At 40.4% G+C, this 14486-nt stretch overlaps 1 protein-coding gene across 1 annotated transcript; it reads left to right on the plus strand.

Moving 5' to 3' along the window:
- Positions 1–3177: 3177 nt before the first annotated feature.
- OTP (orthopedia homeobox) lies at positions 3178–14264 on the plus strand. The gene is made up of 3 exons (XM_077287103.1): positions 3178–3337; positions 4812–5218; positions 12421–14264. The coding sequence occupies exons 1-3, from the start codon at positions 3301–3303 to the stop codon at positions 12940–12942; spliced, it is 966 nt and encodes a 321-aa protein (XP_077143218.1). The 5' UTR covers positions 3178–3300; the 3' UTR covers positions 12943–14264.
- Positions 14265–14486: the final 222 nt, after the last annotated feature.

Raw genomic sequence — 14486 nt, forward strand, 5'->3', positions numbered from 1 at the left:
CCCATTTAACTATCTGTCATCTATCCGTTTCTAATATTTGTCTATTTATCTAATATCTATGTGTGTGCATGTATGTATCTATCTTTTCATCTAACATGTATGTATGTATTTATCTCTCTAATATCTGCTTTTGTATATATCTATATCTATCTATCTATCTATCTATCTATATATATATATCTATGTTTTGCCTACATACCCAGGTCAAACCACAGATATCACATCCTACTACCAGGAAATATTCCAAATCACAAACTCATCTCTGCCATGTCTACACATTCCCTAATCCTTCACAGCAATCTACCCCTCTGTCTCCACACACTTTCCCTTTTCCAGAGTTTTTCCTCGATCCCCTTTTTTCTGATTTTGGTCTCCAGACTTTCTCCTTACCCCCCACCCTGTGTCTGTGCTGACCCTGGGTTCATCTATAGGTGCTGGAAGTGATCCATTGCTCAGTCCCTGCAATAGACAGAACCCAAGTGTAAACATGTGGAGGAGCCCAGGGAGCAGAATAGGGGGAGACAGTGGCCAGATCTGCTCTGCCGCCTCCTTTGTTCATCTCTTGTCCATAAAGACAAGGGGAAGAAGCCCCTGCATCTGCTGGTGTCAAACCCTGGAGCAGCCATGGACCCCTGTGCTCGGTCCCTGCACTATCTCTCTCCTCTTTATACTTATGCGCTAAATGAATAATCTTAATTGCATCAATGTAGGATTAAAAATCAATGTTCATCAAGGTGGTAAGTCTCTGCCTGAACTGTGCACCGAGCTCAGTGTTCTTGTTGTGCAAATAAAAGGAAGAGACAAGAAAAACCAGCAGAGATGCCTTGGAGAGGGCATTGTGCTCTGCCTCAACACAATTGAAACGGATTGTTTGCAGGCGCATCAGAACTGGTACAGAATTTTGCACTTAATTTCCTCACTTATCATTTACAATAAGAAGCTCGGGGTTTGACAGCCAAGTCTAAACAGTAGTAAATTAGTACAAATTTAGACTGATTTTACTCTAATAATCGTAATAAAAGCTTATAGATTTGGCACTAATTACATAAATGCCTAATGATCTTGAAAATGACTCTGGTTAGAAATATATTGCTAATCTAAACTTTGTTGTTGGCTGGGATTGAAGAATCAGAGCATTAGGGATGCTTGGCTTCCCCGCTCACAGCGCTGCACATGGCTCCTGCACTTCCCACAGTCACAGGCAAAGAAAGAACACTTCACTCTATTTACTGCATGAAATCCACTTTGTCTATGGAAGACGTTCATGCACAATCCGCAGGTGTGCACAGGGATTTACTAGCAGGAGCCGCACATCTACCATAGACCCCCATACTCAGTGTGGAGGGCCATTCACAGGAAGGGTGGAGGAGATGGATCTGTTCATCTAAATCACAACCAGAGAGATATTATCAGCAAACACAGGACCATGTAATACAGGGAGATACGAAGGCAGGAGGGCTAGAGAAGATCTAAGATAATGGTAGAAATCCAGTTCATAGGACGAGGAGGAGGAGGATCTGTTCACATTAGACAATCACACTGAATGATAGAAATTCTGCTCCAGGTTTATACTCCAGTGACAGGACATCAACTACATCTAGTCCATCAACTTCTATCATATTCTTATTATCTAAGTATCTAATCTACCTCACTCATTTCTATCCGTCTGCCTGCCACCCATAAAGCTATCTATCTATCTATCTATCTATCTATCTATCTATCTATCTATCTATTATGTATCATCTATTATCTATCTATCATCTATCTATCTATCGATCTATTATCTATCATCTATTATTTATCCATCTATCTATCTATCTATCTATCTATCTATCAATCATCTATCTATCTATTATCTATCTATTATCTATCTATAATCTATCTATATATCTATCTATTATCTATCTATCTATTATGTATCATCTATTATCTATCTATCATCTATCTATCTATCGATCTATTATCTATCATCTATTATTTATCCATCTATCTATCTATCTATCTATCAATCATCTATCTATCTATTATCTATCTATTATCTATCTATAATCTATCTATATATCTATCTATTATCTATCTATCTATTATCTATCATCTTTTATCTATCTATTATCTATCTATCATCTATCTATATATCTATCTAACTATTATCTATCTATTTATGTATCCCTCTGCCTCTCACCCATGTATCTATCTATTATCTACCATCTATCTATATTTCTATGTATGTATGTATCTATCTATCATCTCTCATCTATCTATCATCTATCTATAAATCTATTATCTATCTATTATCTATCTCATAGCTAACTATCTATCTGATGTATATTTCCCATATATATCTATATCTATATATATATATATATATATATATATATATATATATATATCCCAAATCTCTATCTATCTATCTATCTATCTATCTATCTATCTATCTATCTATCTATCTATCATCTATCTATCTATCCATTTAAATAAAATAGCTCCTTATTCACATCTACTGAATACAAACGTCTGTATCAATAATGATCGCTCGTCCAACATTAGTTGTATAAGTGTCGGGTAAATGATCCGCTAAATTTTATCTATCAACCTTCATTTAACCCTTAAGACGCCCTAATGCAAAGGGACGAGGTTTTGTTTTATTGATATCAATCTAATTTAATTCCAAACAATAACAACAATAAAAATAAATAATAGAAATAATGTCGATTGCAATTTATTTAGAACATTATTTAGAAAATAAGCCTAAATCATATGAATTCGGAGAAGAGCTTCAATGCCTCCATTCTTTCCAGGCTCCGGATAATTGATGAATATAGTACTATTCCTCTTCACTGCTTTCATTTGATCACTTTCCATCCATTGTGGAAATTGCAATTTTTTTTTTTTTGCTAGATGCGATTCGCAATGATATAAAGCAGATGTGGCCCATTGTAGGTGGCACCGTGTACGGTCCAGGGGTGCCAGGGCCAGGTGGAGGGCACGTTTGGAGTGGCGGTGTGCGGTGAGCTGCCCGGAGCCCCTGCCCCCAGCCTGGAGCAGCAGCACTGGGAGCGGAGTCGGTGACATTTGCAGATCGCTCGGTGATTGGTCGCCGGTGGCCGCCCGCACCCAGGCACTAAGCACCTCCCCGCCTCGGTAAAGGACATTATAATGCAGGGGACCCCCCTTTTTAAGCACAAACCGAATTTTCTTTCATTTAGCTTATCTATATCTATCTATCTATTTTTATTTTGCAATCGTTAAGCAGCCGGCAGGATTTGGGGGGGACAGGCTTTCGCCCTGGAGCGGTGCGCGATGCTGTCTCACGCCGACCTCCTGGACGCCCGACTCGGTGAGTTTGTGCCACCCTTCTCCCCTCCCCGGGAAAGCGTCAATTTGTGCCTGATTCCGCCTTAATGCACTCTAAATGGGCTAATTCCTTCTAAAGTAATTGTGTAGTATTAAAGTTTAATTTGATTTAACTGCAGTCTTATAATACAGGGATGCGGAGGTCCGAGCAGCCGCCGGTAATTCTATTTACACACAGCTCCGCACTTGGGGCTTTTTTCTTCTTTGAGATGAGTTGTTTGCTTATCTGTGGATTTGGCTTCTTTGGTTCCTAGACATGGAGTGTGGGCACAGGGTCTGCCCCAGTGTAGGCTCCAGGGCTGCTGCTGTGTTCAGGCAAACTTTACTTTATGGAGTTTCTCCTACTTTTCTGTAGAGAGAAGAAATAAATAAACACAACTTTCACTGCAGATTGTGGCCGGGAAAGTTCCACTGAATAAAGTCTGCTGCACACTTAGCAATGCTGTCCTGCGGTGCCCAGATGCCAGTCTGTGCTGCAGGGAAGGGGCCACCATGCAGGACAGCTCTCATCTCTAACATTAGGGATGGTGAGTGAGGAGCAGCCTCCTCCATGCTCCTAAGTGTGCAGTACATGGAGGTCCAGTGCAAGGCAATCTATAATGCCAGGCTTTATTGCACCGACTAGTGAGATAAATAGGGGTGGCAAAGACATATACAGACCATGCGAAATAATTGTCCAAATAATGGTAAGAATTGATGTACCCTGAAGTTGACTGATGGGCATATAATAGTGCCCAGATATATAATAGTGCACAGGTACATATTAATGCCCAGATATATGATAGTGCCCAGGTGTATAATAGTGCCTAGGCATATAATGGTGCCCAGGTATATAATAGTGTCCAGGTATATAATAGTGCCCAGGTATATAATAGTCCACAGGTATATGATAGTGCCCAGGTATATAATAGTGCCCAGATATATAATAGTGCCCAGGTATATAATGGTGCCCAGGTGTATAATAGTGCCTATGCATATAATGGTGTCCATGTATATAATAGTGCCCAGGTATATGATAGTGCCCAGGTATATAATAGTGCCCAGGCATATAATGGTGCCCAGATATATAATAGTGCCCGGGTTTATAATGGTGCCCAGGCAAATAATAGTCCACAGGTATATAATGGTGCCCAAGTGTATAATAGTGCCCAGGCGTATAATAGCCACAGGTATATAATATTGCCCAGGTATATAATAGTACCTAGGTATATAATAGTGCCCAGGTATATAATAGTGTCCAGGTATATAATAGTGTCCAGGCACAGTGTTCACTCCGACTTTGGTTGCATCTCTGATGCCTTGGTACATAGTGGCCATGGTGGTGCCAGGTACAGCTGCAGAACATCTTGAATTAGCGCTCCTGTACTTATCCCCTGGCATGGTGAGCAGGTGGGCAGCATGTGTAGGTCAGATGCCAGTCCTGGGCCCCGGCTCACATCTCCTCTCCTCCTGCACAGGGATGAAGGATGCGGTGGAGCTGCTCGGGCACCGTGAGGCGGTGAAATGCCGCCTTGGAGTGGGCGCCTCGGACTCGGTGCACCCGGGAGATCTGGGGAGCGGCGCCGACCAGGTAGAGGGCACCACCCTGCTTCCCGGGGACGACATCACCAGCGTGGGATCCAACCAGTCCTCACTGGCCGTCAGCTCCAAGGACCCCGACAAACAGCAGCAACAGCAGAACCCCAACCAGGCGGGTCAGCAGCAGCAGGGCCAGGGCCAGCAGAAGCAGAAGCGGCACCGGACCCGCTTCACCCCAGCACAGCTCAACGAGCTGGAGAGGAGCTTCGCCAAGACCCACTACCCGGACATCTTCATGAGGGAAGAGCTGGCCCTGAGGATCGGCCTCACGGAGTCCAGGGTGCAGGTAAGACGCCCGGACATATGGCACAGGCACAGCCCCAGAAATAGAGGGATGTGTATGAGATATATTCTTATATATGCATGCATAAACTATATGTGTGTGTGTGTGTGTGTGTGTGTGTGTGTGTGTGTGTGTGTGTGTGTGTGTGTAATATATGCATATATATGTTTGCATAAATCTCTCTCTCTATATGTGTGTGTAATATATGCATATATGTGTATCCATAAATCTCTCTTATATATATAATATATACTACATATATGTATGCATAAATCTATATACATATGTGTGTGTAATATACAGTATACATATATGTATGTATGCATAAAACTATACATGTGTGTTTGTGTAATATATACATATACATGAATGCATAAAACTATATATTTGTGTGTATGTGTGATTTACACATATTCATGTATGCATAAAATTATATATATTTAAAACATAAACATATATATATTACACACACCTATATAAAATATAGTTTTATGCATATATATGTACGTGTCACACACACACATTTATAGTTTCATGCATACATATGTGTATTATACGCGCACACACATATATACACATATATCGTTTTATGCATCTATATATAGGGAACTTTCACACACACACACACACACACACACACACACACACACACACACACACACACACACACACACACTTATTCCTCTTTATATGAGCACATTCATTTATTCATTTGATAGTTCTGTACAGAAGCGCTGCCCGTGGTGCTGAAATCTGAGCTGTCCTCTGTCAGTGGTGCTGAAATCTGAGCTGTCCTCTGTCAGTGGTACTGATGAACCATTTTTGCTACAATTTACTTTTTTTAATGCTTTTTTTTGTTGCATTAGAAAAAAATTTAGTTAAAAAACAAGTTCACAATTAATATAGAAAATTATCCTTGGAATCCTCTCCTGTTATACACCTTACAAAACAAATGTACACTACTATATTATTTACACAACATCTTTACTAATGCGATTTAATTTAACCGGCTTTCTAAACAAACTCCAATCCTAAATGAACGGTGAATCAGCACCCAGTGACAATGTATGTGTTATTTTAATAGGAGAATATATTCCATTATTCCATTATTGCTAATATATGTTGATACAAAGTATCAGTTAATAAAGAATCCAAAGGAATAAGCGAGCTAATTACACGTCGGAGTCCTCGCCCTGCCATGGCCATTACAGGACAACAAGCCTCGTTGTAGGGAGATATATGCGGTAATAAGGGGAGATGACACCGGCCCTATTATCACCGCCTCATGCACAATGTCTCACATTGGATCTCATGCTCTATTTGCATGAATTTGCATAGGATGATAATTGCCGGGACTTCTTCTTTTCTGCACAGTTTCTTCCTTGCAGTAAGACGCTCAGTGTGATCAGCCTAATTTCTTCTGTGTTCTATAAATTTAGAAGGAAAATAAAAGTTGTAATAATAAGAGAGCTAAGAAAATGATGCAGAGTTATTATCAGCAGATTATACAGCGCCGGGACATTAAAAATAATAATACAGAGATTTATCCTGCAGGAGCTGCCAGGGGCCGCAGTGCCAGCTATAAAAGCCATTCACTTTATGGCTCGCCAATTATTAGAAACCAATTCCACTATTATTTATAACCCGGGATGGCTTATTAAGCAGCAATGTGAGAATCATGCAAATGACGCCATCAGAGGCAATATAATAAGCAGAATCATTAGTCTCTCGCAAGGATTAATTCACTTTCAATATTATATTTACATAAAAAACATATCAATGGAAAAAATGTAGTTTTGTTTAACTCCTGCGTGATAATTTGATCATAGTCATAGTGTGATGGGGGGATCGTGGATGAGGCCTAGGAAGATGTAAAGCGGCCCTACATGAGTATAAGTACACCCACCTAGGAGAGAAGGTCGGGACTGACTCTTAAAAGGATATATATATATATATATATATATATATATATATATATATATATATATATGGCACATTATAGGTGTACAAATATGCCCTGATTAAATACACGCTATCTATCTATCTATCTATCTATCTATCTATCTATCTATCTAGTATTTAAGTATATATATATATATATATATATATATATATATATATATATTTATCGATATAGATATATGTATATAGGCCTAATTATACAATTGTGTTTACATAGATAATAGAGTTGGAATGCAATAGTTGGACTTTGTGCATACAAATACACACATACATAATATTTATCTATACACACATACATGTCTACTCACATACACATAATATATATGCACACATATATCTACACACATATACATAAACATACATATAATATGTATCTATACACACATATACGCACATATATATGTAATATATATACAGATGCATATATTTATCTATACATACTATATATATATACACACACACATAATATATAACTACACACACAATATATCTACACACATAGTATATATTTGCACACATAATATTTATCTATACACACATAATATACACACATATAAAACATATAAATATATATACATAATATATACACACACAAATATACACATATGTCCACACACACACAGTATATACAGTACATGCACACACATAATATATCTATACACATAATATATATACACACACACACACAGTATATACTTGCACACACACAGACACATAATATACATCTATACACATATACACATAATATATACACACATAATATGCATCTATAAACATAATATATACACACAGAAATGTACACATATATGTCCATACACTCATAACACACACACACACACACACACACACACACACACACATATACATATATATATATACACACTCACAGACACATACACACACATAATATACACACACAGACACACACATATATATACACATACATATTTATACACACACACATATATATACATACACACGGACACACATATATACATATACACACACAATACACACACACACACACACACACACACACACACACACACACACACACACACACACACACACACACACACACACACACACACACACTCTGTAGGCCCTGTCCCGTGAAATGGTGCTGTCAGCTGCCACATCTTAATAGGGGACAGCCGAGGCTTCTTTGTGGCTTTCTAATGGCATGGAGAGATTGCATGTTCTCCTTTCCCTGCACTATTAACGGATAATGAATTCGGCCCCGAGTTCACGGATGGCTGATCGAAATGAACCTGAGATCCCGGCAGCTTTAATACAACTCTCCAGATTTCCTACCAAATCTTCACATTAATCATCTCCAAGACTAAGATTGCAATGAGGTCTTCATAAAGGTTGTCTCCTGGAATATAATGCAGCCCCAGCCTCTCTGGAAGCCGGGCTCCCGTCTCCCCTGTGCGATCTCCAGCCCATTTACAGTGCAGCAATTAAACGGGCAATATATTCCCACATACCTGTACAGTACGTCTATATCATGGCGGTGAGACCCCTGCCCCCCAGACTCCTGCCCCCAGACTCCCTGCCCCCCAGACTCCCTGAACCCCCCCAGACCCCTGCCCCCAGACTCCTGCCCCCCTCAGGGACTCCCTGTTCCCCAGACTCCCTGCCCCCCAGGCTCCCTGCCCCCCAGACCCCTGCCCCCAGACTCCCTGCTCCCCAGACTCCCTGCCCCCCAGACTCCCTGCCCCCAGACTCCCTACCCCCCAGACCCCCTGCAGCCCTGCCCCCCAGACTCCCTGCCCCCAGACTCCCTACCCCCCAGACCCCCTGCAGCCCAGCCCCCCAGACTCCCTGCCCCCAGACTCCCTACCCCCCAGACCCCCTGCAGCCCAGACCCCCAGACTCCCTGCCCCCCAGACCCCCTGCCCCCCAGACTCCCTACCCCCCAGACCCCTTGCAGCCCAGCCCCCCAGACCCCCTGCCCCCCAGACCCCCTGCCCCCCAGACTCCCTGCCCCCAGCACTTTCCACAAGTCCCCCCACTTCCAGGTAATGAGAGGGTCTCTGCTGCTGCTGCTGCTGCAGCTGGTCCTTCCCTGTCCCCCTCCATATCCTCTGTAGGATCCCCCCCTATACAGCGCATTCCTCATCCTTCTCCCCATTTCCAGCATCTCACATACCGCTCAGGCTGCGGCCATTTGCACTGATGGTTAATGCCTGTGCTATCAGCGCTGATGGATGGGCTGCGCTGCTCTACTAAACCATGACACATAAAATGATATTTTGTGTCTGCAATTCTACTAATCCCCCCAACATAATGGCGCCGAGTCCTCTATTATTCCTGGAATGTTTACATCCCTAATAGCTGCTGCATTCCTCTAATGCTTCCCTATAACTCCTTCTGTCTGCTCGTCACTCATTAAATACAAAGCAAGAGCCGCACAATGAGGAAATGCTGCTGGATATTGGGCTGCAAGCAGATGCTGGAGCAGGCAGGTCCATGGTTGTGCTCACTGAGAGAACCCACTCCAAAAGGTCAGCCTGGGACCTGGGGGCTTCTGTGTGGTCAAGATGAAGACCTGAGCGATCAGGTTGGATCAAACAACATATTCTACCTTATTTTATTTTACCTTGAATAATATTAGTAATATTACAACAGTAATAAACAAACAATACTAATAGCATAACAGCAGATGTTACATAATAGCTAGTATTATAACAGTATTAAAGCATTATTCAATATGGCTTTCAAAATGGCACAACAATATAACACATGATTTTCTAATTTTCTAATCAACAAGATTCATAATAATCAAAATATTATGTTCTATATTTCTAATAATATCATAGTAATATAATTTATAGCACCATATCAGTCATATCGTTTAGAAAATAATTGAATATATATTTTTTCACAACATACAAAATAGTTGTATCACACATAGAATCCTAATAACAATTCATATTTGTTTTAATATAGATATATCGATGGTCTGTAATAATTACAACACATTATTAGCACAACAACACAATAATAAACAACATTAATAATATCAATAGCAATAGTATCAGCATTTACATTGTACAATAAATAAATTGTGAAAACTGAATTTGTTCTCATAAACAATAACCTTAAAATGCCCCCTCTTATTCTTATTGTTATTATTACGTTTATTATTATTCTTATTATTATTATTATTCTTATTATTAATATTAATACCCTTTTTTAAGGATGCAAACCAAAAAAATACCCCACATTTTTTCAAAGCTGAAATACTAAAAAACACGAATATCTGGATAGAATTTTACAATATGTGAGCAAATTATTGGGGGAAATAAATAAAGAACCATTTATTTAGTACTATATTTTATTATTATGTTTGTTGTCATTTCTGTCTTTGTCATCTATTTAAAGTGTAGCATCCAGTATAAATTAGAAAAATAATATTACAATCAGGTTGGATGTTTGGAATCAGATTCATTTTATTGATCTGAAATGTCTTAGAATTTCCTTATTCTGTTATGTAAAAAATAGCAATAACGAGATGTAAACAATGTAAACAATTGACACAAGATAGTTAATCTTATAATATTTAATCAGGCGAGTAAGAATAAAAACGGAAACAGATGCGGATTCTACAGATTTGTAATTGCACTGTAATAACTTGATGACTGTATAATTGGAGCTTTTCTACACATCAGCTGAACATTTGCCGAAATCCTTTCGAACAGAGTTTTCTTATCATGATTCGTTTATTAATTAATAATTTTAATTCAATTAACAATTTATTTTTCTAGAGTTCCATTCATTGTATCGATGGCAGGACAATAAAATATAGGAAGACGATATACATAAAAGCAATGTATTAATATGGAACACATTTATAGAATGTAACTGACACATGTCACATTACCAAGGAATCAACACATAGACAAAATATCTATATATCTATATTATTAGGCAGTGTGGATTTCCTTCACTTCAGTATGAGACCTGCTTTATTTTCAGCATTGGATGACAGTATAATATGAGTCCAGACCAGGTCAAATGAGATCAGACTGAGAAAAAAAAGCCAAGTGCATGTGCCCCCGAAATATAATATACCTGACCCCCAGGTGTGCAGTGCCAGCCCACTGCCGCCCCCCTGAGCTGCAGGATGCGGATACAGGGCGAGGAGAGGGGAATGGTCTGTGGGCACGCGATATACAGGGAGATGAGGGCAAAGGGATAGAGCTATGGATATACTACTATCTGTATATATATAATGCATACAATCACACATACCAGCTGTATTATTACCGGATACCCCACCACTCAGAACTGAACGATAAGTCTGTGCATGTTAGCCATGTCATCATGTTATAACAGATCTGTTATTATTACTATCATTCATGTAAGCGACTATATATATATATATATATATATATATATATATATATATATATATGAACATGCTTCACTATACATATACACACATATATGTGGCCATATAATATATTATATCCCAGAGATAGCTAGATAGATATATCGATACTTATGTATATATATACATATATATATATATATATATATATATATATATATATTAATATGTATTCATGTGTATATTTTGATGTTTGTGTTTACATAGATATATCTATATATAGAGAAATAACTATATAGATATATTGATAAGTATATATATATATATATGCAAATATATATATAAATATATATATTAATACATCTATATAGTTATATATAAATATATATATAAACGCAAATATATGTGTATATATATATGTATATATATATATATATATATATATATATATATATATACATACTATATATATACACACACACACCATATATAGGTATATATGTACACACAGACACCGAGGTTTCAGCACCAGGAGCTGTCCATCACAGGTGACTGCTGGCCTGAATGCACCCGACCCTCCTCTTCCTCCTCTTCTTCCCCTTCTTCCCCCTGTTCCTCAGTGATTTAGCTTTGTATTTTGCTTCTTACACCATAGCTCAGCTCCACCTCAGCCCCGCTCACTCTGTAGACATTGTTTCATCTCTTTATTATTTCCCCATTGTTCTTTCCGATGTTTTATTACTGTTCTGTAGGACTGTTATAGATGAGCCGGTCCTGCTGGAGCTGTGCACAGCCATTACTTACTGCACGATCCATTACAGGCGATGATGATGATACTCAGGGCAGAGCTGGCACCGGGGTGTGGGCATTACGTCTATAGTAATGGCGATCTCGTTTCTTGTAGGTTTGGTTCCAGAACAGACGTGCGAAGTGGAAGAAGCGTAAGAAGACCACCAATGTGTTCCGCGCCCCCGGCACACTGCTGCCCACCCCAGGATTGCCCCAGTTCCAGTCAGCTGCGGCGGCAGCGGCCGCAGCAATGGGCGACAGCCTGTGCTCCTTCCATGCCAACGATACCCGCTGGGCTACTGCCGGAATGGGGGTCTCCCAGCTCCCGTTGCCCCCTTCTCTTGGAAGGCAACAAGCAATGGCGCAGTCTCTGTCTCAGTGCAGCCTGGCAGCAGGCCCCCCATCCAGCTCCATGGGGCTGTCCAATATGGGCTCCAATGGCGCAGGGCTGCAGTCACACCTATACCAGTCCGCCTTTCCTGGCATGATGCCCACGTCACTGCAGGGTCCCAGCAACGTGCCAGGATCCCCCCAACTCTGCAGCTCCCCGGACAGCAGCGATGTGTGGAGGGGAACCAGCATCGCCTCCTTGCGCCGCAAAGCACTTGAGCACACAGTATCCATGAGCTTTACTTAATGCCCCAGGTCCCCTCCTGTCCCCCTCTGCTCTGCTCATTCATCCATAGTCCCCAGGACCCCCCAGCAGTGGCTCACTGGTGATAATGGGAAAACACCCCAGATATGTCCCAGATAGGGGTATGGGCTAGTGGTGGCACTGGCAACACCTAGACCAAGGATCCTCCATCCTTGCCCAGTTCAGCAGCTGACTTTGAAAATGCAAGAACCTCCGTTCCCAACAACACTGGTCCATATCCTCTAGTCATAGCTAATTTGACTTAGTTATTGGTCCCCAAATAATGGATTCTCTTAGTATATGTGTAGGAGGCACCAGCTCACTGGGACCTGATGGCACTTTGTAGCCAAGGGTGGCTGGGAGAAGATGCCGGGTGGCTGGGAGAAGATGCCGGGTGGCTGGGAGGAGATGGCGGGTGGCTGGGAGAAGATGCCGGGTGGCTGGGAGGAGATGGCGGGTGGCTGGGAGAAGATGCCGGGTGGCTGGGAGAAGATGCCGGGTGGCTGGGAGAAGACGGCGGGTGGCTGGGAGAAGATGCCGGGTGGCTGGGAGAAGATGGCAGGTGCCTGTCTGAACACATTGCTGCTTGTGGCCAAAATAGATCTAGGGAGAGGTTTTTTATTTTTTTTCTAGCCCTGATTCTCCTTTATCCATGTATTTTCATGGTTTCCCCAAGATCACCATTGTCTCACAACCTTTCTGCAATGGGGCTCACAAAAGAAACCCATTTCTCCCTATAGATTGGATGGATTTCTTTTGTGACATCTACTTCTCTCATAGGAGAAGCCACAAACCCTTTTTTCTAAAACTTTTTATTTCCTACAGATAATAATCTTCAGTCTTATTTCCTTTTTTTTTCTGCTAGAGGCAAAAAGCCCTTTTCTGGCGATTAGCTGGCAGATTGCCTTTTCAGTCCTTTAAAGCATTGCTGATGTCACTTGTGCCTGCAGACTCAGCAGGTGAGTGAGTGGCATCCTCTTGGCACATGTAATTTCTTCAACCCTGGACTTTGTACAGAAAACTAATCAGCTTTTCTGCATGTGCTGGTCAAATACACTTACAGAGAGTGGAGGCTATTTCTAACGAATGAACAAAGAAAATGTGAGATAGGATGTTTGGTGTAGATAAAGCATTCTTGTTCTATACTGGTCACATTGTGATATGTTTTAACTTATTGTCTGTGCTAATTTATTAATTTTACGTTTTTTTTCGTTTTCTTTTTCTTAAATGTTTTAAGCGAATACGAAACCTATGATTTGACATTTTCTTGACAAGTTTATATCAATTTAATGTAAATGACAAATAAAATCATTTTCAGTATGTGAGCTGGACAATGCGTCATTATATCAGCATAGGTGTAAGTGGTCTGCTTGTGATTGTGTGGAGACAGAATGGAAGCATTTCAAGGAAATTCTATTAAACACTATGAGGAAATAACTTGTACAATTGGTCTTGGATAGTATAATAGATTTTTTTTTAAATAAATTACTTTGGCCTCTAGGGGTGCTGTATCAAATCCTTAAAAGTATCAGAAGAGTCCATTCTGA

Source organism: Ranitomeya variabilis, chromosome 1 (assembly GCF_051348905.1).
Source record: "Ranitomeya variabilis isolate aRanVar5 chromosome 1, aRanVar5.hap1, whole genome shotgun sequence".
NCBI lineage: Eukaryota > Metazoa > Chordata > Amphibia > Anura > Dendrobatidae > Ranitomeya > Ranitomeya variabilis.

Excerpts from the sequence above, each read along its gene's own strand:
- OTP (XM_077287103.1), top strand. The coding sequence starts at position 3,301 with ATGCTGTCTCACGCCGACCTCCTGGACGCCCGACTCG. Across the intron at positions 3,338-4,811 it reads CCTCCTGGACGCCCGACTCG|GGATGAAGGATGCGGTGGAG; the intron begins GTGAGTTTGTGC and ends CCTCCTGCACAG. Across the intron at positions 5,219-12,420 it reads TCACGGAGTCCAGGGTGCAG|GTTTGGTTCCAGAACAGACG; the intron begins GTAAGACGCCCG and ends CGTTTCTTGTAG.